Source organism: Cryptomeria japonica, chromosome 2, assembly GCF_030272615.1.
Source record: "Cryptomeria japonica chromosome 2, Sugi_1.0, whole genome shotgun sequence".
In the NCBI taxonomy this organism is placed as follows: Eukaryota; Viridiplantae; Streptophyta; class Pinopsida; order Cupressales; family Cupressaceae; genus Cryptomeria; species Cryptomeria japonica.
In genome coordinates, this window is record NC_081406.1 from 528,966,929 (window position 1) to 528,992,835 (window position 25,907).

Below are 25,907 nucleotides of genomic sequence, written 5' to 3' on the forward strand. Positions count from 1 at the left end.
CTTGTACTTCTTCAGGTTTATGAACCTTTCCATGTATTGTCTTAAAAAAAGATGATTGGACAAAACATTACCAAACCAAACAAAACACGCTCCTAGAGATTCATAAAGAACAGATGCTGACATCAACAATCATACCGAGTGCCTCCAATCTACATCATTCAATTTTGTAACAAGTGAAAGAAATGGTGCCAAAAGATACCTACCACTCACAAAATGAATGTGTTTTAGGGAAATATCCAAATCCACTGAATCTTAGAGGGCAAAGATATTCACAACACGGGAGTTGTAATGAACTCTTTCAATTTTGCATCACATATATAGCAGTTAAAATCTTCTTGAGCTTGTTTCCATTTGTGCCTTTCACGATCTCTCCTAGCAACTCTCATGTCCATGTGCCTAACTATAATCGAGATTCAACAATAATTGTTTTCTTTGATTGATAACATCTTGAATCACTCTCATATTCTATACATTTGATTTTCCTACTCAACACTATCGTTTTTTCTACAAACCGCCCAAAAACCCTACAGAGGTCCATTATACATTGCCAAAAGAGAGTCCTACTTCGTTGTGCAGACCAGAATCAACTGTCATCTAGCAGCAGGCTGAAAACCACAATTGTCCCATGACACAAAATAGGGTCTCATTGGAAACAGCACACCACTTCACACATTGATCAACATCTATCAAAAATCAGCAGTCAATTGTCATAATTTGATTTTTATCTTACATATTTTAGGGAGTCCAGAGCCTACGACTATCTTTATTTAACTAAATTCAAGATATTTCAGGCTCATACAAGCCTCAAGTTGATAGTGGTCAAGATGATTTTTTACACTATAATCATTTATTAGATTAGCTTACCTGGATGTTCAATGCATGTATCCTTATCCTCCTCGTGGATAACCTCATTTAGCTTTTAAGGGTCAAGGTATTTCTTGCTGATGGATTAAAAGCTCATTATTTGAAGAGAACCTAATTAGTATAATAGATCCTTTGATGAATCCATTACAACGATATGTGTTGCTTAAACCTTGTCACAAAAAAATCATAATGAACCAAGCTTCCAAAGGTGATTAAGTGGGCAGAAAATTAACTGTGGAGTTTACCTGCTCCCATCTTCTTATGTTCCATTTAGTGTTGTATGTCAGAGAGGAAAACTAATGAAAATTTACGTTGCAGAGGAAAAAATCAGGACAGCAGATTGAAAATAATTTACCATGCAAAACGACTTCCTGTTCCATCCAAGAAAAGATCAGTATGCCAACCTCTCTCTTTAAGTCCACTAATAAATGAAGGAAACACAGCCTCCATTTGTTCATAAGCTTTATCCAGCACCACTTCTTTCAACAACCCAAATCCCACTTTTCCTAGTGAATTACATGAATAATTGCTCTTTGCCATCTCTGCTGCATATGCAGCTATAAGCCATCCTCTCAGAGCATCTTCACCAGATGCAGTATTTTCCAGCAATAAGTCTGTGAATGTGTCATTGCAACTTAACAAAAAATGTTCCCTTTGAAATTTTTCTTTGAGCTGCTTAAGCTTAGAAGGATTCTTGATGACCTTTATTATAGATCTACCAACTTGAACACTTCCAGCATCTTCAACTGGTTGTAAAGGATAAATCAGATTCTCTCTATAGCGTAGATCTGCAGGTCTGGACACTGTTCCAGACTATAATGTACCATGCAGCAACAAAACAATATGCATTGGTTAAGAATCAAAACAGGATTAACTTAACAAAGGATTTACGTAAAAATAATTTATCTATCAGTTTCGAAAATATTGATTCCTCATTAACCTTGACAAAATCAGCTACAACCATTGCTGTCCTTTGAGGATTCAGTGTGTTGACTGGTGCTGCCTGCATTTCTTTAGTCACACTGTAGATGTGTAGTATAGAGAGCAAAGGAGCAGCCACTAACTGCACATAGAAAAATAATGCAGATGAATGCTTTAGACAAAAAAGAATTTCCTTGAACCAAACTTAACTATGAAACCACCTAAGAATGCTGCTAAAAAGAAAAAAAAAATGAAAAGCCTAAAAGATTGTGTAAAAGACAGTGTAAGTTCAACCTATATTGGCAATACATGAATCCCAATCTAGGTTGGATACCTCAGTTAATATTTATTAGAATAACACAGTAAAATTACTAATATTAAATGGCAAGTATATAATAAGATAAGCAGATAAAATGAGATAACTAACTGTTAGTAAATTGTATTGGACAGGAAAACAAGTTTTTCTGCCTCTGAACAAACCTTGTTTTCTCTAAGGAATTGATGTTGGTGAAGAATTCATTTTATGTTGATAAAAAAAGAACCATTTTTCAGAACTAGTAAAGTTATTCTTATCTAAAGTGATTTCACACAGCATGAGAGGCAACTATTCTTAAAATTCATGAAGCCGTGCCTTTGAACTTTCATTGGAGAATGATGGACTAGACGGGTTCCTGGATTAGGCCCCTAAAGACAATGTTCTAGGATACAATAATTTCCATCAGCCATCAAGATTTCTGGAACAGTACAGTTTAGTATTCGTAATAGAGCTTGACGTTAGCGTCCTCAAGTCCCATACCTATATAATGGGCATCCCAACCTCATAGTTTCATTTTGCTTCCAATCAGAAAAAAATTAAATTAGACTAAGACAGGAATTTGGTCCATTACATAAACCATATTAAAATAGGAAGGTAAGATCCTCTATTAGGTCAGGCTTCTCTGAACAAATTAGAGCATTTGACAAATCAGTGCTACCACCACATTATTTTAGATAGACCCAGATAATGCCTATTTCAGCTCAAATCATTGTTAGGTATTATTACATTCTGTTCAGTTAGTAGTTTTCATTTTATGTGATGGTGGTCAGTTATCAGAGCTACCACCCTTTTTCCTTTGTATAAATTCATATGCTGGAGCAATACAGTTATTATAGCATTTGGACCTAACAGTGGTATCAGAGCCACTGTGACAAATAATGGAAGAAAGATGCCTGTCTGCTATATTATATTGATTCTGAGATCGATTGCTGCTGCATACCTACTAATGATCCTTTCAATGCCATAGAAGCTCTTGCACTTGTTATATCCAGCCCATCATATTGACGATATTGTGCCTCATAGCCAAGGACCAAACATAACCATATTATTTTGTGCACCATTGTGATCTTTTACAGTTCCCATGAACTGTGAGATCAAAGGGAAATTCCACCATCCATTAAAAGAAAGCATATTTGGGCTTGGAGGCAACGCATTTAGATCCAATGTCATCATCTTACAGTTCCATCTGAAATATTATTTACTTCATGATCTGCATGTTTCTCTCTGCCAATGTGTCCAGGCCAATTTCCTTCTTTCGAGCTGGAAAGATAATGGAGCATATAGCAGTATGACATTACCAGAGGTGTGAGGAGAGTTGTTCAAATCTTTTTTCAAATATGCATATGACATTTTGCTAATAAGATGTGTGAAACTTAGCTGTTTAAAACCATTGTTTGTTTGTTTTTTAATCTATTTAGAAGTATTGTTTGTTTCTATATACTATTTCCCCTTTGGATCAAGGGGGCCTTATGTTTGTACTTATGATCTAAGGTTTTAGTAACCAAGACAGCGAGAAGTTTTGGTAGATGGTGGAGGAAAATTTTTGGTAACCAAGATAAAGAAGTTTTGGTAGCCAGGCAGTGAGTTGTACTTGAGGTTAGCATGTCCCTATCCACATTTGTTGTTGACGGCATGTGTCCCTGTTAAACAATCTTGATGATGTATAGCATGTTTCTATCCTTGGTTGAGGATTCAGTGAGGTCGTTCCCACTGGTATGAACAGTTGGGCATATCTAATGATCTAAGTCATGGATTATAGAGTCTGTCCTAGTCCATGAATTTTTAAGTACTTGAAGTATTGAGTGTGTCATATAGTTGAGCTAGTGATTGTTTGGACTGTTATGTTAGTCCTAGTCAAATTTTTGGTACTCCTACCCCAGTAAGAAACATGATGTAATATGGAGGGGAATGTTAGATATTATTACATCATGATTAGTCAGAAGTTTATATTTTTATGTGACAGCAGTTAGTTATTAGAAGTAGAACTACCAACCTTTTTGCTTTGTATAAAACTTGTGCCTTTTTGAGGTTGTTTTCCTAGTTTCTTATTAATTCCCAGAGAGGTATATAGTGCATACCATAGTTGAACTACTCGCCAAAAACAAAAACTCGCCAAGGCCTGAAAAAAAAACTTGGCAAAAACTCGACAACTTAAACTATGCTTAAATTTAATTAGAAATGCATTTTTTTGCAACATTCAGTGAGGAGATGCATCCAACGAGTCAATAAATGAGTACACAAAAGAAACAAGCCGAGTCTAGATATATTTGATTGATTTAAATGCAAATTGGGTACAAAATGGCATCCTCTTGTGGAATGCTGATGGCTGATAGACTGAAACAAAATGAAATAGCAAATTGTTTTTGTAAAACTAAAAGTAAATACTACATCAAAACATTTTACATCTTCCTCTTCCTGGCTCTAGTGAAAACTAGGGGGGAGAGAGAAATAGAGGGTCTAGTCCTAGGAGTCTAATGTGTCTCCTCCACCTCACCAAAATGAGGTTGAGGGTAGCACCCCTCGCGGGGGTCTGAGGGTGAGAGAGAGACAGGTAGAGAGATAGGTCTAAATCTTGGGGAAGAGAGGACAAAGTGAGATAGAGAGTGGTAGAGAGGGGGAATAGAGGAAGAGTGATAGGGAGATAGATAGGTCTAGAATTTGGGGCAAATAAAGTGAGTAAGTTAGAAAGAGCAAGAGAATGCTGATAGGAGCCTACTGATTACTGAAAGTTGACTAAGTCTGAAAAATTAGAAGATCTTCTAAAACCTAGAATTTGCATTATAACTCCTATAGATCTAAAACCACTCTCAAACATCCTGCCAATGTATACAAGAAATATAACTTAAAGTATAAGTCATAGACATTGAAATATGATATAAATGTTATATTTCATGTATATATTCTGATGAAGGGAATGAGACTGACTTGGAAAAAAAAATTAGATAAATTTTTGAGATGTTTGGGCCTCTTTTTTTATGCAGCTAAGTTTTTGCAAAACTCACCAAGTTTTTGTGAAAAACTCGGCAAGTTTTTCTCGAAAACTTGGCGAGTTTTAGTTTTTGTGCGAGTTAATGGCATAAATACTCGCCGAGCAAAAAACCTTGCGAATTTTCAAAAAACTCACCGAGTATTTTGTGGGTATTTCATCTCACACCCCTATAAGCCATACTCTTGAGAAAACAGGTTCTAAAGCAGGACAATTTGGTGCTGAGCCAATGGAATTGGAGGAATATTATATAATATTTATTATAGACATGAATGATGCAGGGAAGTGATGGAAAGAATTCTGTGTGCTGCGAGAAAGGGAGAGAAAATTGCTTCTGTGGTTAAAACTTAAGAGCATGGAAGAGCAGCTCGCTGGATACATGGAAATAATAGTCAAAGACTCAAAAGTACTGTTGAGAACATTATAAGAGGCTTAAGCAGAGAAATATACAGTATTGATGGGAAAAAGCAGGGCAGAGTTGCAAATGGCATTACACTTTTAATTTCTACATTCTGTGACCAAATCTGCAATCAGATTGGCAGTTTAACAGCTACAGATCCATGATTTTGTGAGGCTTTGATTGAGGTGGGTGAGACGCAAAAATATTATGGTGTGCTTATTCAGGAGGACACCCAAACTCTGCTCAGTTATTCTTAGCATAAGGAGGACAGATATCTCTCCTACACTTAGATATGCGCACTGTTTTTGTATGCCATTGAACCAAAAAACATAAGAAACATAACATCTATTTCCAGTTTCTCTTTCTTTAGGCAGACTAGCAAAGGGGTCAATAGAAAAGGTAGTATACCAATGGCGGTCAGAACAGTTTTATACCACCTTGCTGCTGCCATATTTTGTTGATAATGGCACCTGCAGAATCTTTGTCTAGAAGGCCAGGTTGTAATTATCTTTTTTTTTGTAAACATACTATAATGTTTTGCCCATATTTAAAAAACAAATGAATCAAACGTTTGCAAAACAATTCCACATATTATGCAGCAACTTACATTAAAATATACAGTCTATGGGCATGAAAACAACAATGGAAGCACAGTTACCCTGCCATACAAATTCCATTTTACCTTCCCTTGCATTGACGAGCATGCAGTTGATGCCAACTGGATACCCACTCCCAGCCCCACAACATTGAAAAGAGTAGATATAGCCTCCCCTTTTGCATAAAGATCACTCAGATTGCCTTCTTTAGCAAAAGAAGAATATATAGGCAGTCTTGTTGCCCTGGCTGCAACCACTGCCATCCCCTGTCAAGTTCTCCAATAAATGAAAAAGGGGTGTGAATCAGAAAATATGCTAACACGATAATCACTAAAAACCTGTGAATACATATGACTGAAATCCTACTTAAATGAATTCTTTAATTGCAACTATCAAAAGGCCAACATAAATTCTTGGAGAATAAATTATGAGGATGCAAGCCATTCTCCACGTAAAGGATCAACTGATCAATATTTTAATAAAACTACAAAAGGAAAATCTGGAAAAGCCTCTGTAGGAAACTACTGGCCAGATGAATACCTTAGCCAAATTGCCCAGGCCGGCCGTCTCAAGAAAAAATTGTGGACAAAGAGGAGACAACACTTCAAGGCCAGTGCCTATATCGTATAAGAGATCAGCTGAATACATGAAGACTTTAATTAGAATAAGAGAAATTCCTTTTTAAGAGAGATCTGAAATATTAATATTGAAAAGACATTAGACAAGGGAAACTAAAATGCAAGCTGCTTGTCAAGCTTAAGCAAATGGGCAGCAACAAAGTACCATCATTACCAAATGATTACAGCAGAAAGAATGCATACATATATGAGAACTACTACTCTTACTAAAATCCATTTCCATGGAAACATGTTTCTTTATCAAAAATATTGAAAAAAGAAAATATTTGCTACTCAATTGAATTCGTTTTGGAACTCCCACAGCCTTGCATTCATATCCCCATTTGCTGCAGTGACCTGAATGGTAGGATCTTCTGTTGTTTTTTAGAATTGGCAGTGAGATCAATTGAGCAAGTCACAGGCACAGGGACCTGAAGAAAAAGTAGTTAATTGTGATGAGAGCCAACCGTGGAGAGGTGCTGGCTGTCACTGGATTTGTTGCCAGTGTTCTTTGAAATAGTGTTCAATCCTCACCCATGAGTATGCCAAGATGCAGAAAACTAACTTATGCCACATTTCACCTAATCTTGAAGAAAAGATCCAAGAAGAATCAGAGTGACAAATAAAATGATGAATTGTGGCCTTGTTCAAGCAGGTTCACTTCCAATTTCAGTACAAAGATTAGACTTTGTTTTGGCTTGCGTGAAACACTACAACCTCAAAGAGAGAGAGATAAGATCTACTGATGAGTATGTGTTATGCTATCTCAAATCTGACAACATTGAGCTTGCCTTCTCCATACCCCCATATTATGAGTCACTTAAAGTCGATCTTGAGGAGTGCGAAAAGGCTTGGGAAAATCACTTGGCAGAATGTCAAAAGCAAGTATCCAAGTGTTGACTAAAGGAGAAGATTTTGCCAAAGAATTTAGTACAAGGAAGATTTAGAGATGAGTTTGCAATCATGATCAACCTTCTAAATCAAATCATAGGCCAAGAAGAAGCTCACAGTTGCAAGTTGTGGATGTTTTATCTCATAAGTAGCATATGCAACAGTAGCGAGCATTTTGATTGGGTCAACTTGATTACTGATTACTTATATAATTAACTAACAAAATTTGAACCAACTCATGAGTTTTGAATGATATCATACCTTGTGTATTCTATAGCTCATCATGGCAAGTTCAGCAGATTAATGTCACTGGATCACACCAACATACTCACATATACTGTCACTTCCCACAATTCGAGTATTTTTAGTCCCTCAAGCATTATAGGAGAGTGAATGACTTTTCTTGTGAACTCAGTTTCAAGAGATTAGAAATTCATATGCACATAAGAATTTCCAAAAAGGCAAGAGCAATCATATCTGACTGGATGGATTGGTTCATTCCATTATTGATATTCACCTATATTTGGGTATATGGGTTCACATCTCATACTTACATGTAGCCAAGATAGCCAAGCGATGAGGTTATTTCATGGAGTACATTCACCAACTCTCCAATATACAATTTCTACTGAGAGAAAGAGAGCATTTTAGATTTCTAATCCAATTGGGAATCTACAAATGTAAAAAAATACCAGATTCTAAATTCATCAATGAGGAAATGGCCTCCTTCAACCTCTAATTTCTTTATGAAAAGTGCACTTCTAACACGAGGGGCATCATGTGATAAAGGTTGGTAAATAAGCAGAGTTACCTGGGGACGCGTCCCCGACCTAAAAACCCCCGTCCCCGTCCCCGTCCCGGGGACGTTCGGGGGACTTGGGGACGGCCAAGGGACGTTTCCCCCCGTCCCCAAATTGCCCTGTATTTTGAGGGGACATCCCCGAAACGGGGGGACACCTGCCCTAGCTCCGGGGGACGTCCGTATGTCCCGGGGACGGCTGGGGACGGCTAGGACGTCCCCAATCCGTCCCGGGGACGGCCAGACGTCCTCCATATCTAAGGCCATTAAAAAATATTTAAAAAATAAAAAAAGTTGTATTTTCAATTTTTTTTTTTAATTTTCTAATATAGGCCCCTTATTAATTCAAATTGTTATTAAAAATAAAAAAAATAAAAGATAACATTAATTTAATTCATAATTTTGACAATGAAACTATATGGCAGCAGTGTAGCCTTTGGGCATTTTGACACAGAGATTAGAAAATCGCCAAACTCGGCGAGTTAATAGAAAAATAACACCCAACGCCTTTATTAAAGAATAAGTTTTTTTGGCCTTGCGGGGCACTGCCCCTCGACCCCACCCTGTATCGCGACAGGGAACGCGCAAGGGGCGATGCCCCTTGACCCCACCTTGGGGGTGCTGCCCCCAAACCCCCGTTGAAAAATATAGGGGGAAACCGCGTCGATAAAAGTAGGGAAAATTTAACCTCTTTGTTTTGACATTTTGTATGTTATTTCTTTAATATCTATTATGATATGCATATTGACAATGTGAATGAATTGAAATTCTGATTTATGAATGCATAATTGCATATTGTCTATTGAGTATTAACAATGTTGTATGTTCAGAATTTACATTCTAAAATGTCTTCAACTTTTCATAGTATCATACACATGCTATATCCATGTTTTATTGTTTTCATATGAATATAATGTATGTATGCATGCTTTATCCATGTTTTCATATGAACATTTAGAATTTTGAAATTTTCCTATATATTTTAAATTTTTCCTATATTTTATATAGCCGTCCCCTTTGCCGTCCCCCGCCATCCCCAAATTTGGCAAAAAAATTTGCCGTCCCGGAAACGCGTCCCGCCGTCCCCTGCCATCCCTGTCCCGGAAACTCAGGGTAACATTGTAAATAAGTATATACACATTCCAAGGATTGAAGATTGATGGGCAAATTGTGTAGATGAATTTGAGGTATGGAGAAGGGATTTCAGTAAGCTAACAGTTCACCAAATTGCTGATTTTTTATTGGAGGACGTGGACGGTATTTCAGATGATGAAGATAATGTCTTATTGCCATATATTGTGAGAAACAAGATAGAGTGGCCACCTTTGCCTCTGGTCAATTGGTCAAGAAAATAAATTATTTCAAATTAGGAAAGAGGCAATGTTGTTCTCAAGCCCAGTAGATTCTTTCTAGGTTCCAAACTGACAAAGAAAACAACAGCACCAAAGGAGAAGACCCCAATTTATAGAGCTGCTAGCAAAAAAGACACTTCCACCTCTTTCAAAACTAGTAATAAAGATAAAAGGGAATAAAAAAGATGCTAAGGAAAAGGAGAAGAAAAGGGTAGAGAGCAATCTGAAGGTAGGGGTTTTGAGGGAGATTCAAAAGAAAAGAGGGATCGCTATTTATCCAATTTGAGCAACCAACACTGACTCCTATGCCTCCATCAACACTTGGAGAACTCTCCCCTGTGGGGATTATATTCTCACCTATGCAATCAAGCCCAATCTCCAATGCAAGATATTCCTTCACCCCTTAATCCTTCAAAAATTGATGAAGTCAGGGTTCAAGGAGCAGTTTCTAAGTGGGTGCCAAGGGTAGATGGGACAAAGAGGGAAAAACCTTCATATCAAATTGTTTTTGGTACTCTCGACAAAATAGTTGGAGAAACTATAGCAAAAAATTCCAAGCACCAATCTAGGAAGACTAAAACTGCAAAGGAAAATTTGATCATTGAAATGGTTATTCCTAAAAAAAATCTATTCAAAATGCAGGGCCCACTGATGTTCAGATTCTCGAAACCAATTTGAGCCCATGTACTTGGCGCAATGATGTCAATATGTTAGATCGTCATGGAAAACATAAAGGAAAAAGTAATCACTAATCAGAGATGGAGCGGATGTGGCAACCTTTAAGATTGAAGTGAAGCAACTGAGAGAATATATTTCTCAACTACTATGTAATGCCCCCTTATGTAAATTCTATGGAATGAGGGACTAATAACTCTCAACTCCAATAAAACGAGATTTCTCTCCAATCAAAGACTCTAAAAATCCTTTATAAACTTATATTGACAATAATTGATACCACTTAGTATAAAAATGATATATTATGATCTGCTTATAAATATTTATCCTTAGGATATACAATCAATACCACTTATAATATGATGATCTTGATCACTATATGATATACCACTTGTAAATGAATATCTTTTGATAATCTTAATCACTGTATGTTAATAAAGAATTCAGATCTGCAATAAGGTGGGTAATCATTGCTATCTCTGATATAGACTATAGTGGATTATGCAATGATGATTTCTTGCTAAACTCCAATCTGCACTTATGGAGTTAACTCTGCTATTTCTGATATACCTTGAGTCACCATGTTCAAATTCAAATTCGGTTCCGGCAACCATAAAATTCAGATGAAATTCAGCACAGGTAAAAAATTCGAAAAAAAAAAAAAAAATCGGCATTAAATTCGCCTTATATAAATTTATTTATTTGATATAAGTAATATATCTAATAAATTATTAAAATAGTTTAAGATTGCTAAATAGATTTGAAAGCATTATAAACAAATTAAAAATAAATTAAATATACTTAAAGTTAATATTAAATTTTTAATAAAAATTTAATATAAATTCAATTATAAAACAATAAATAAATCTAAATCTATTTAACGTTAATAACTAAAAGTATATTAAAATAACATTAATCTTAAAAAAAAATTAAATATACTAAATATTGAATTTTTAATGTAAATTTAATATAAATTAAAATTATAAAACAACAAAAAAATCTAAATCCATTTAATATTAATAACTAAAACTAGAAGTATATTAAATAACATTAATCTTAACCAAGGGATTTTTTTTTTGTATGGGGTCCGCATACGGAGGATGGCTCTGGGCGGTAAAAAAATTTCAAAATTCCCAGAGATTCAATGGCAAAGTGCAGGACAGGGATTGATGGAGACGGACAATATTGGCAAGGGCTGCGTTTTGGTGCAAATAGTTATTATAGATTTGCAAAACCAAACTGGGAAATTCCTAAATGGCCGAAAAAGCTAAATAAGACTAAGCAGGAAGTCTTCGATATCTGCTCGGATGATAGATCTTTACCAGATAGTAGTGGTCGGCAATAGAGATCTAGTTTCCAGCAGCAGGATAAGAAGTCGAATTTCTTAGATCGTCTCTTTATAAACAATGATGGGGATTCCTCGTTGAGTCCAGGCTTTCTGTCTTACCCAAATAGTATTCCATTACAGAATCAGAATGGGTTTAATAGGAAGGGTAAATCTTTTGTTCTTACTTTCCCAAACAATATGTCGTTGGAAACTCCTGTTATGCCAATTAATAGGGGTTACTCTAGAGGTGGAGCTCATTCTTTTGGTGGGCAGCAGTTGAGGGATCTGCATTCGATTGGTTCCCGACAGTCAACAGCTTTTCAACCCTCAAAAGGTTTCCAAAAGAGGGTTTCCACTAAAGTCTGGAAGAAAAAACATTCCTCTCAAAGGATAGGGGGAGAGGTAGATCTCCATTCAACGAAATCGGATAAAGGAAATGCTCAATCCAAAGTCAATCAAAATCAAGCAGAAAAGAGTATCAACATTTCCTTACCACATCATTTTTTGGAGTCCCAGATTTCAGACTTGAGGGATCGGGCGATGATTGGTAAGTTTTGGGGATTTTCTCCTCTTTCCCTTGATTTATTGTTATGGGCAAAAAAGCATTGGGATGGGGTGAAGGAGGTGTTTTTTGTTGAGCAGGAATCAGACTTTTTTATTACTATATTTGCTTCAAAAGAATGTCGAGATAAGGTTCATAAATTCAAGGGCTGGTTTTATAAGGGATATGGTCTCTAAACCTTGGTATGGTCCCCAAATTTCAATCCTCAGTTAGCAGAGATTAGATTTGTGCCCTTCTTGATTTCTTTTCCAGGTATGCCTTTGGAGTACAGGGATTTAGAACTGATTGATCTTTTTGCTAATCAAGTGGGGAATTTTGTCAATCATGACTATATACCTTTTGAAGTTCCCTAGCTCCCATTAAGGGTTTGTTTGCTTTTGGACCTCGAAAAGCCTTTTCCTAAGCACTTGGTAATCAATTTGAAGTTTGGTCAGTGGAATCAAGCTCTGGTTGTGCAAGATCCAAAATTGGTGGATGTTCATTTGGATTCTTTGGGACATCTAACCTCTGAGTGTCAAGGGCCTGATTGTCCAAATATTCGGGTGTGCAAGGATTATTCTTCAAATGCTTTTCACTGTGTGGTGTCTCCTCTTGAACAAAGGACTAAGTCGGTAAGTAGGTTTAGCTCTGAAGATCAACCACCTTTGTCCCAAGATGGTGGCGAAGGCAGATTCATTGTGTAATCCAAATTCTTGTAAGGCTGAATTTGAAAGAGATTTTGTTTCAGCTCTGAATTGTTTTGATCCAATGCCTGTGATTAATTCAGTAGCAGGGGTGGACTTTATGAAGATTCATGGGGCAAAAGACAGAATAAGCATATGGGGATCGACGACCCTCTTGGTGTGGATTTATTGAGAGATGAGGGGCTGCAAAGGATACAGGTTGCAAACAGACATGTAAGCTTACTGATAGATCCTTTGTTCTTAGATTCGGGGAGATTAAAGTTCTCTGTCCCTATCAAAGTGGTGTTGTGGTTGCAGAGCTTCATCTCTTGTAGAAACTCTCCTCTTGAGCTCTTAAATTCAGAGCCGCTCCAGTCTACGTTGTTTCCACCTTCTGCAGTATCTTCCTTGAATAGAAATAGAGAGTTTTTAACGCAGTTTAAAGCTTCTTTTTTGATAGGTGAACAAGATCAGATTGTTGAGGATCAATTGTTAAATGCCTGCTCTTTGTTTTTAGATGAACAAATAGAACAAGAGGGCAGTGTGATGCAGATTGAAGGTCTGAGAGATACATATGGGCACATTGTGGATCAGAGGATTGAGTCCATTTCAAACCCTTTAACAGACTTTTCTCTTACCTGTTCAGAATTATTAAAGGATACAGGGATTATTAGTGATAGTGAAGACATGCAAGATTTTGAAGAGGCCTCACAATCAATTCTGTGCAGTGACCATTCAGATGAGGGTATTCAGCATTCTCCTGCAGTAGTGGCTTCTAATTATCAAACTAGATATAGGAAGGCAGCAGTTGTTAGGAAGACAAAAGGGAATGTGGGAAGGCCTCGAAAGAAGAGAGTGGCAAAGAAGACTAAAGAGGAGGTGAAAGCAGGGATACAAACTACTTTAGATGATAAATTTTGTTCTTGGAGAGTGAATATCTCTCCGGGACAACAATGAAAACTGTGACTTGCCCCTAACAAAAGGCGCCTTATCAAGTCTCAAATGAAGAATTGTGGGGCTGATATTTTTTTATTACAAGAAACAAAAATTTTGGAGAGTGTAGAGGATCAACCCTTTAAAGGTTGGAAAAACTGGAAATATATTGCATCCCAATCCATTGGTGCTTTTGGTGGCTTGGCCATCCTTTGGAAGTCAAGTTTGGGGAAAATGGAAGTAATGGCAGTCAAAGCTAATTTCATTCATGTTAAGGCTTTAACACCTTCTGGAGATTTCCATTTGATTTCAGTTTATGGTACAACTTCAACAACAGGTAAGAAAGAAGCCTGGGATGGTCTAGCCTTATTGTTATGAGTTTTTCAGAAGATCCTTTTATCTTAGGTGGAGATTTTAATGCTGTTTTATCTTCAAGAGATAAGTCTGAAGGGATCATTCCACCTTCAAAGACCATGCAAGATTTTAATCTTTTTGTAGACTCTTTTGCTTTAAAAGATTGTGTGCCATCAAATGGCTCCTTTACTTGGTCCAATAGGAGGCAGGGGTTTCTACATATTGCAGAACAGTTGGATAGGTTTTTCGTGAACCCTCTATAGATTTTGACATTTGGAATTCCTAGTTCTAAGATTTTACCTTTATCAGGATCGGATCACTTTTCTCTTCAAGTGGATATTCCCTTGACTTCTTCTTCGACGAAGGGTGTTGTTTCCTTTAAGTTTCAACAGATGTGGTTTGGGATGTGACCTTTTTAGCTAAATTACAAAAATGGAGTTTTGCCCCATATGTGCAGGGCTCGAGGATGTTTCAGTTCTGTAAGAAATTACAATGGATCAAACATAGGGTAAAAGAATGGAATGCTTCAGTTTTTAAGAATATCTTTCAGACTAAGGGGCAGCTTGAGGAGAATCTTCAACTTCTAAATGAGGAAATTATTCAAAATGGTATAAATGAGGAGTCTTACAAGAAACAAAATCAGTTGAATGAGCAGCTAAAAGAAGTGTTGAAAAGAGAGGAGTTATTTTGGAAACAAAAGTCCAGGGAGGTCTGGCTTCAAGAGGAGGATAGGAACACAATGTTTTTTCATGCATCGGTTAAAATGAAGAGAGCAAACAGCCTGATCTCTCAAACTAGGAATAGTGCAAGGGAGATGGTTAGGGAGAATGATAAAATACAAGAGGCAGCTGTGACTTTTTTTTCCTCTCTTTTAACAAAATTGTTGAAGATGAGGATTTAAGAAGGAAGACCCAAGACATTCTTCAACATAGTCCGACCTTGATTACAAATCAGGACAATTTGTTTCTTTTGAAACCATTCTCCTTGGATGAGGTTAGGACTGCAGTTTTTTCTATGCATCCTGATAAGGCTCCAGGTCTAGATGGATTTCCAGCCCTCTTTTTTTAAAAATGTTGGAGTTTTCTGGGTACAGATGTTTGGAAGTTGGTGGAGGAGTCTAGAAAGCATGGTAACATGTTGAAGCAATTCAACACTACCCTTATTGTTTTAATCCCTAAGATGTCTAATCCTTTGTGGATTTTCGACCAATTTCATTATGTAATACAATTTATAAGATTGTTACTAAAACCATTTCCCTAAGATTGGCTCAATTTATTCCAAGAATCATTTCCAAACAGCAAGGAGGATTTGTTGCTAGGAGGGAAACGGCTGAAGGGGCACTAGTTGTTCATGAAATTCTTCATTCAATCATGGAACATAAGGAAGAAGCAATGATGGTGAAGTTGGATATGTTGAAGGCGTATGATAGGGTTATTTGGAATTTTTCGCATCAAGTTCTATTAAATTTGGCTTTTCAAAGTTATGGTGTAAATGGATTCTATCTTTTTTATCAGTGGCCAAATTTTCAATGTTGGTTAATGGTTCTCCAACAGGTTTCTTTTCTTCCTCTCAGGAGGTGAGACAAGGGGATCCTTTATCTCCTTCTCTTTTTATCATTATGGCAAAAGCTTTGAGTAGAATGATAACAGCCCTTCATGATGCCTCTTCTTGGAAGGGCATACATATTCCCCAAACTCAGGTAGTGGTTACACATTCTTTATTTGCAGATGATACATTTCTATTTGGGGAGACTTCGATGAGGGAGGCAAAGGTAATTAAAAGAGCCCTGCAATTATATAGTGTTGTTTCAGGGCAAAAAGTTAGTGAAGCCAAGTCAAGAGTTTTTCTCTTTCATTGTTCATCGGTCCTATCTGCTTTTTTATTTCTATCTTTATTCAATAGGTTGGGCATTAATTGTCGCACATTTCCATAACTCACAATACATAAATCAAAACATGTCTTTATTAATTCATTTCCTCCAATACAACTCGTGTCAATGACACTTTTATTTGAATATAAAAAGTTCAAGGTTCAATTCCCTCCTGGCCTGGCGCCATCTCGTTCCGTTTCCCATCGGCTGTTCTCTTCATAGCATTGCAGGATTTGTTGTTGTCGCTCTTCCTAGGCAATCTCCTCCAGGCGGGCCTATTGTGCCAGCGATGCCTGTGCAAGCAACCGGGGGAGGTGGTTCATCAACCGGTTTACTGCCGGGCTAACCTCCAGCGCTGTCCACACGGCACTTGGTGGGATTTCCGCCTCCACCGCCTCTCGTCGGACGTAGGTCTGGATGGCTACCTGGAGCAAAATTGAAAATTCTCGCGTTGCCGTGTATTCTCCTGTGTAAAGTTCTGTTCGAGCATCGTCGGCCTCTGGGTTTATTTCACCAACGGGTAGGCCCATTGTGTCCGTGCACCATCCGCATCTTCCGTTCTCGAGTACGTCTAGGCAACGGCGCCAAATGTTTGCCCTCTCGGGTGAATAACTTAAGACATAAAGCACGTAATACAGAATAATAACACCATATATATCAGACAAGTATAAGAGATATTATTCCCTTCATAATCGTGTGTGGCAAGTTACATTCTAAAGTATATAAAGATACCGAGGGGGTGCGAGTGCCAACCGTCGCACCGCAACTACCACCGCTCGGCTGCCAACTAACAAACCCAATTACAACTTAATTAACTAGTTGTATTCCCGTATACAATAATGCGGCTAACAACAATTCCTAACTAAACTACAAGCAAACTTTTCCACTACTCACCTAATACTCATCCTCATAACACCCTGCACTCCTAGCAACTTGACAATTCATTATTACTGACAACATGACAACTTAGCTACCCTTCGACAACACTTAGCAACTTTAGCAATTTTGACAACTTTTCCACTACTCACCTAATACTCATCCTCATAACACCCTGCACTCCTAGCAACTTGACAATTCATTATTACTGACAACATGACAACTTAGCTACCCTTCGACAACACTTAGCAACTTTAGCAATTTTGACAACTTTTGCAATGTTGACAACATGACCTTAACTTTTCAACCCTGACACTCACAACACACTCTCTCACAAGCAAAAGGCTTACAACCATGACCACTGCTAGGCTAAGACAACTCAACTAAAACACCTAAGCTAAAAGCAAAAAAGTGGGGGTCCCCATTTGCAATGGGGCGATGTGTGAAAATGTCACAAGTACCTAGTTGGAGGTAAATTTGTTGTTAAAATTGATCATAATAATCTTGAGTATTGTTTCAGCCAAAAAGATCTTAATGAGAGGCAACAAAAGCAGGTAAGTGAGCTGCAAGCTTGCGATCTTGGCATAGAGTATGTCAGGGGTAAGAAGAACGTAGTGGCTGATGCATTGCAAGAAGGCCACATTTGACCTCTATGATAGAAATTATAGCAGACTGGAAGGAACAAATTCTTATTCAATATGCTAAGAATCAATTTGCTACTAGTTTTTGGAGGGTACCTTGCAAGATGATGAGTATGTATGTAGTAGTGAATAAGCTAGTCTTCCATAAGGGAAGATTCATTTTGGTGCCCAAATCTAAGGTAAAAGATAAAGTTTTGCGAACTTTTCATGAAGCTCCCTTGGTTGCTCACCAAAGATATTTCAAGACATATAGGTAGATTCGAGAGAGATTTTCATGAAAAGGGCTTAAGTATGATGTCCTTAAGCATATTAGAAAATGTGAAGTATGTCAACAAAACAAAAATGAACATAATTTTCATGCTAGTCTATTGCAACCTATGCCTATTCCCAATCACAAATGGGTGAGTATATTTTGGGACTTCATCACCAAGTTGCCTAAAGTACAAGGTAAAGATTGCATATATGTTGTTGACAATTGACAAAATTTGCAAACTTCTTTGTTTCTTCAAATTACAAAGCTTCTCAAGTTCTTGACTTATTCCTCAAAGAAAAAGGGAGAGACTGTTAAACCAGGCTCTTTCTGAGAACCTTCAACTACCTTCCCACCCTTTATTGTCTTTCCCAACTCCCTGGAGAACTATAGTTGAGCTCTAGGCTAGTCGTGATGCAGCCCTATCCTACACCCTCAGTTCAGGATGCAGAGAGAAAGCTAAACAAACTGGAGCCCAACAGATATTGCCTGGGGCAGTTGAACGACCAATCCATATTTCCAACTACCCTATACGAGGATCAACTTCCCACAGGGCCTTACAGCTTCAATTCCTCTTATGGCCTTCTGATAAGATTTCTTGAGAAGCTTGCCTAGCTAACTTTCTACCGATTGGCATGCCTAACTATAGTTGTGAGAACTCCAAGGCCGAGACGGGAACAAGAAAGGAAAGGACGGGACGATAAAAAGAAGGTATGAAACTACTTGCCTGGGGGTAAGTTCAATGTAGGCATATAACTATAGCCTCTCGGGAAAGGGAAGTGGTAGCAACAACTGGCATGAATCCATCCATCTCATCGCCACCATTTAGACACTTCGATACGATCTCGCAGAAGTCGTCGCCAAGTGCCTTAACCTCGGTGAGGGTGGAGAAAATCCGACAATGACTAACCAACAAACACGATCCAATATGCCTGCAAAAAAAACTACCCAACACTTCCGATGGAAGACACTACGCGCGCCACATTCGACTAACTAAACGATCTGGCTGGAACTGGAACAAAAGAACGAATCCACGACCCCCCTCCCCCAGCTAATAGTTAAGTATTTCTAAGAAACACGCATGGTCGCCGAACCAAACGAGTATATATTTACGTTCCTTCTATTAGTAAGCGCTCAATAAATAGTAAACACTTTGTTTCTTCATCCCAAACCGCGGCTAGATCTCCTATTCATTCGCCCTATATAGAAAGGAGGGGCTCACAGCACCAAGTGAATCTGAACCGTATCGAAATCCCAATGAACCCATGTTGGGATCCCAACCAGGCCATATCACAGAGTTTCTCGATGCACACATAGCGGAGCTTCAAGCAACAAGATCCATCACGATGATCAATCATATTATGTGCTCACCACAGAGATTAAGGGAGCACTCCACTTGAGTCAGAAACAAAATGAATCACGCAGCCAGATCCATCGATTCGGCAAACTAAAGAAGAAAGAAAGGTCGTCTCTTATCAGGAAGGTACTGGAGATAGTTCTTGGTTCCCGTAAGCCCCTCCTTTCTATATAGGGGTGGTGTTGTTTGTGGCCGGAGTTTCCGACTAGTCAATCTACGCACTGAATGAATTGGTTACCAATTGGGTGGCCTACTACCTCTGTGTGGGGCCCATAGAATTGTAGGGGAGTGAGGGGCTAATTACACACTTCACTTCCATAACATGATAACAAAGTGTCATGAGCATAGACACGACTACGATCGACTAACCACCATTCTCATTAGATCAACTAGAGACCAAGAGAATGGGGAGGAAAGTATAGTCCCGGTCGTTTCGAAGCTATATGCGAGTTGAAGACAATGGGCAACGTCGATCTAGTATTATTGCGTGGGTGGATAAAGGGGCATGTGCTTCATCTAGAATGGTGAAGCAAGCGAATCCACCCAGTCCAATACAATCTAGTTAGTGAGCCCACCCCATCTAGAGCCCCTACTATAAAAAGAGGAAATGGGTTTTTGGGGGGTGTCGGCTAAAGAATGAAGTGCCTTATTGAAATAGTACGAAAGTTGGGTTGGGAGGAAGAAAAGATGTTGGTGTCTAATCCTCAATGAATTCTATACGTAACATTAAATCTTTGTTTGGTCGGAACTTTTGAGAAGGGGGGCTTGCTTTGTAAAAAGTATTCCCAAAGAGAAATCCATAGGTACTGTCCCCCCCCCCGCAAAGGTTGAGTACAAAAAATGTTGTTAAAAGGGTGGGGCCCCCCTACCTTTATAGTTCAACCGACAAAGATGTGAATGTATCCTTGTCCTTAGGGTCGAGTGTTATGATCATACACCCGTGCATGCAGCGGCTTGTATCTTAACTTGATCCTCCAAGTATTCAACTACGTGTCTTTACCCCTGGCGTTTATCCTACCATTAAGAAAGAATGTCTTAAGGGAGGGGGGTTCCTTCCGGTTAACCATTAATCCAAATTGTCCTTTCCGCTTTTAGGGATCTTGTGACCCACTGATCCACCTAAATGCCCAACCAGGATTTAAATTATGACACCACGTCCAACCCTACCTCTGCCTATCTATAGTGGGGGGGGCCTACTCTAGCTATAATGGGGTGGGGGGCAATATACTTTTTGATAAAGATAAAGCACCAAATCACAAGGAATGAATTAAATGAAGGAATGAAGAACGGCATGTTACGTATATAATGGAGTAGGGCTTCCTATCTGAAATATTGCATGCGCTCCTCCTTCCCTACTAATCATTCTCTACTGCATTCCCTTGAGCAGTCGAGTGTGTTCTAAGTCCTCCTTCCCAAATCCATAAACTCAAAGGCTAATGATTCTTTCTCCTCTGGGTGGACCCGATCGACAGTCCAGTTTGCCTGCCCCTTTGCATGCATGTAGAGTAACTCTGCCCTCATCAGTAAATTAAATCGTCTCATGTCTTCGTCAACACGCAAAGAAGTTGGTTGTTGGATACCCCCGATAGCGAATAGGCCTGCAGGGTGGCAATGAAGATAGGAGTTGTTGAATCATTGGCATGTTACGTATAGAATCTGTTCAATAACTATTCCCTATGCACCACTCGGAGCCCTTTAGAACCCTACTATTATATTAAGGAGCCTACCTCGATTGAGTAGGTTTGGGGAGGAGGGGGTGGACAGCTAGCTCAATTGACAGGTGGTAGTGGTGTATGAGCTGGTCCAACCGCCTATATCTATGCTACTGGGATATGCTCATGGATCTCAATCTGGAAACGGAACCATCTGGACCATACCAGGGTGGGCCTACAATTTTATGGGAGTTGGATAGGATGTGCAATCTTCTGGAAGAGACAGCGGGTTGGGTGGGGATAAGAAGTATCACGGGCTCAGGCGAAATGGAACAGGAGATGTCGGATCGGAAGTGGATGCTTCGAAAGGCGGGTTGCTTCATGAACTGTGGGAGATACTGGGCAAGGTGGAACCTATAGAAATGGTGGATATGTGATTGGGTCTCGATAAAGGTGTAGTAGGTGGTAAGTCTTTTCTGCTCCTGATGAACTCTCTTGTCACTCCTGTATCTATCTAACCCCGCTGCTCCATTACTCCCACTGCTTCTACTCGCTTCGCTACTATAGATAGTGTTGCTCCACCACCTCTGCCGCTAGAAGATTTGGAACTAGGCATTACGCTACTGGTGCCTGGGTGGGTGGATATAGTTGGGTGGTGTTGTGACGTATTCACACATCGCCCCATTGCAAATGGGGACCCCTACTTTTTTTGCTTTCTAGGTTTTTAGGGTTTGTCTGTTAGCCTTTGCATGCTGAGTCTTGTCAGGGGGATCACTGGATAGCAGGCTCTGCTTGAGCTAGGTTGAGTCAGTAGATGCTCCAGGTTAGGGTTTCTTTGAAAGTCTTCCTTAGGGCCTGGTTTTGCTCTTGTTGCTAATTGTGTCTTGCTCGGTAAGTGAGTATCATTCTTGAAGGTCCAAGCTAGGTCAAGTTGGTGAGTGATGAAGTCTGGAATGTCATCCTGATCTTCAAATGCCCTGAAATTTGGCTTAGTCTGGAATGTCCTGATCCTGAAATTTGACTAAGTCTGGAAAACTGAAGAATCCTCCGAAAACTAGATTTTGCAATATAGCTCCTGGAGGTCCGAAACCACTCTCAAACATCCTGACAGTATATATGAAATATAACTTAAAGTATAAGAAAGAAGAAAGATATAAGGAAATGTCACTTATACTTAAATGTTATATTCCACAAAATGATCCTGACGGAGAGACCAAAATGTCAAATTTCGCTCCTGATCCTTCCAAAGGGTCCAGAGCGAAATTCTCCATAAGACATTCTACTTTGACCAAAACCTAGAACTAACACATTCCCAGGCTTGAATGAAGGTAAAAACGCTTGTTTGAATTAGGAAATGTGAAAATGAAGTCAGGATTTGAGCCCAAGGATGATTTTCGCTCCTGGCCCTTCCAAAGGGTCCAGAGCGAAATTCATTTTCTCCACTTTGCCCTTTGATATGACCAAGTTTGTTGACTTTTGGGGCATGATGGGAAGGTTTTGATGCACATTTGTCTTTGAGAGGAGATCTGAGGTTACAAAATAATGGAAATTAGCCTAAAGTAGGAATTTCACTCCTGACCCTTCCAAAGGGTCCAGAGCGAAATTCTTGAAAGCACCTCATTTTGTCCCTTGTTTGGACCAATGTTCTAGTTTTGAGGTGATGGGATGTAAAAATGTGAAGGATCTTGGCCAAAATCAAGATTTTCACTCCTGACCCTTCCAAAGGGTCTAGAGCGAAAATCCTTATACACCTCAATTTATCACTTGTCAAGACCAAGGTCATAGTTTCTAAGGCATGCTTGGAGGTGTTTTTGAATGTTCTAGCCTTGTAAAGATTGAAAGATGAGGAATTCTAGCCTAAAACATGAATTTCGCTCCTGACCCTTCCAAAGGGTCCAGAGCGAAATTCTTGAAAGCACTCATTTCTCCCTTAGCCAAAGTCAGGATCTTGGTGGAGATGCATGAGGAAGTAGTCTATGTTTGCCTCCCAAGGAAGATTAGAGTTTGAAAAATCAAGAATCAAGGTCAAAACATGATTTTCGCCCCTGACCCTTCCAAAGGGTCCAGAGCGAAAATCCATATATCTCTTGTTTTCTTCCTTGTTTTGGCTAGGCGTTGACATGATGGAGGATGAATGGGTATGTTCTTGCCTTGAGAGGAAGTTGGATGCTTTGGATGATCAAGATTTTGCCTAAGAGATGAATTTTGCTCCTGACCCTTCCAAAGGGTCCAGAGCGAAATTCACTATAAACCTCATTTGCTACCTTGAATGGACTTGAAACTTTGTTCCTTAGGTGGAAAATGATCTATGTTTGCCTCCAGAGAAGATTGAAGTTTGAAAAATGAGCAATCAAAGCCTAAATCAAGATTTTCGCTCCTGACCCTTCCAAAGGGTCCAGAGCGAAAATCCTCCTAAGGCTCATTTCCTCCCTAGTTTGACCAAATTTTGATTTGCAAGACATCTTGAAAGGAAGAATGGACATGTTGTTGCCTTTGGGAATGTTTGAAAACGTTGAAGAGTGAAGATTTAGCAAAAGAGGGAAATTTCGCTCCTAACCCTTCCAAAGGGTCCAGAGCGAAATTCCTTGCAAACCTAGTTTTTTGACCTTGCTTAGGCTTGAAACCTTGTCCCTTGGGTGAAGAATGATGTTTAGTTATCTTCTAGAGAGGATTAGAGTTGAAAGGATAAAGAATCAAGCCTAGAAATGGAAATTCGCTCCTGACCCTTCCAAAGGGTCCAGGACGAAATTTCACTAGACCACCTTTTTTCCTCAATTTTATGCCAGGGCAATTGCAGACTAAGGTGAATTAAGATGGGAGAGGTCCTTAGGAGTAACTTCAACTTGCTAGAAATCATTGAAATTGAAGGAATTGAGCCAAATCAAGAATTTCGTTCCTGACCCTTCCAAAGGGTCCAGAGCGAAATTCTAAAATCCACCTATTTCTTTCACATTTGTGCCAAGCCAGGCCTAGACAAAGATGATATAAGCCCTTGAGATTGCCCTTGAATGGATTTTTGTCTCCAAAAATGATGATTTTGGGCTAGAGGAAGAATTTCGCTCCTGACCCTTCCAAAGGGTCCAGGGCGAAATTCATTATAGGTCCTGTCCCTGGCCATGATTTCAAGCGAAATTCTCTTTTCTAGTCATTTTGAGGTCAAATAAAATGTTGCAAGCATGGGAGAGGGATCCAAGGATGAGAGTCCAAGTAAACAAAGTGAAAAGAATGGAATTGAGTGAGGATAAACAAGCAAAAGGTGAAATTCGCTCCCTCAAATTTATGCCAAGTTTAGTGTGGATCAAGATTAGAGGTGTCCTTAGGCATGTCCTTGAATTGCCAAGAGTCATCAAATATGAAGAAATGAGCTCAAAACAAGAAATTTGCTCTTGACCCTTCCGAAGGGTCCAGAGCGAAAAACACTAAAACCATCATTTTCTCCAAATTTTGTGCTAAGTCAGGCCTAGACTAGGGTGAGAGAAGCTATTTGGAATGCCTTGGAAAGATGTTTGACCATCAAAAGTGTGAATTTTGAGCTAAAATGAGAATTTCGCTCCTGACCCTTCCAAAGGGTCCAGAGCGAAATTCTGGATAGGTCCTGTCCCTAGCTAGTTTTTTGAGCAAATTCTCCTTTTTGGACCTTGTGAAGATCAAACCAATGTTGCCAAGTTGAGAAGTGGATTCAATATGAGGGAGTCCAGATGAAGTGAAGTGAAGAAAGTGAAATTTAGTGTGAATAGGCAAGCAAAAAGTAAATTTCGCTCCTGACCCTTCCAAAGGGTCCAAAGCGAAATTCTTCAAAATCACTATTTCCCCTTTGTGTCTAGACAAAATTTTGATTCCTAAGGCATGAAAAGACTGGAGGGAGATTATTTAAGCCTTGCAAGATAAATTGAAAGTGAAGAAGATGGAGGAATAAGTCTAAAACAAGAATTTCGCTCCTGACCCTTCCAGAGGGTCCAGAGCGAAATTCCCAATTTCACTCAATTTACTCATGATAGAGGTCAAGGCGTGGGTCCCTGGGCGTTGAAGGAAAACTATCATATGTTTGCCTTGGGAGGAGTTTTGGAGTAAACAAATGATAGAATCATCCTGGAATACAAAATTCGCTCCTAACCCTTCCAAAGGGTCCAAGGCAAAATCTTTTGAAACTCCTATTTTTCACCTTGTTCGGGCCAAGCAAAGGGCTAGTTGTGAGGTAATGTTGAAAAAAGGTCTAAATTGACTAGGAATGCAAATTTCGCTTCTAACCCTTCTAGAGGGTCCAGGGCGAAATTCTTATAGGGCCTATCCCTGGGGAGAATCTCGAGCAAGCTTCATTTTAATATCTTTTGTTGATGATTTAAGGTGTAAAATACTATGTTGAAATGAATTTATTATGTGTCCTTAATCATCTTTTGGTTTGTCTTGCAATTGAAAGAAGACCAGGCCAAGACAAGGACGACCTTCTCCAGTCCAGCATCATCAGGGACGACCTTCTCCAGTACAACATTTCAAGGAAAGGTACACCATCCATCCTGCACATCAAAGACAAAAGAGGTTAAACCAAGGGTTCATTGAGGAAGCGGATAGTTTCAGAAGAGTTAATTAAAATTATCTGATGGTGTCTATGCCTGTAGCGATGATCTGAACATCATAAAGTTTTCCTCCGAAGATCGCACTAACCTTATGGAGATGGTCCTGGGATGTCAAAACAAGACTTAGTTAGAATTTCATCAAAGATCATTCATTGCTCCTACATTCTTAGTGTCAGAATTAAATCCTTTCCTCGCCCTCATCATTTTTTCCTTTTTTTCAAAAAATCTAGGCTAGTGAAATCCTATGTTCCAGCAATATTCAAAACAAATCAGACGTTTAGTCATCAAGTGTAAGTCCCCTTGTGATTCCAGCAAAATCACATCATACCACAAAGAGCTTATCCACAAGTAGAGAACCTACATACAAGAACCTTGGAGTTGCCTAGACTGATCCTTTGGCGAGATCTTCAGTAGTCAGGAAACTTTGCTCAG

General features: G+C 39.0%; 1 protein-coding gene across 1 annotated transcript in view; it reads right to left on the reverse strand.

The window, feature by feature from the left end:
* Nucleotides 1-960: 960 nt before the first annotated feature.
* The window catches only part of LOC131052164 (protein root UVB sensitive 2, chloroplastic), a 108,395-nt gene continuing 83,448 nt past the window's right edge, over nt 961-25,907 (reverse strand). Inside the window, exons 6-9 of the mRNA XM_057986771.2 lie at nt 6,624-6,721; nt 6,170-6,349; nt 1,805-1,927; nt 961-1,677 (exon numbers count right to left, since the gene is read on the reverse strand). Coding sequence (XP_057842754.2) covers nt 1,216-1,677; nt 1,805-1,927; nt 6,170-6,349; nt 6,624-6,721 — 863 coding nt within the window. The 3' untranslated portion in view covers nt 961-1,215. The remainder of the gene's footprint in view (nt 1,678-1,804; nt 1,928-6,169; nt 6,350-6,623; nt 6,722-25,907) is intronic.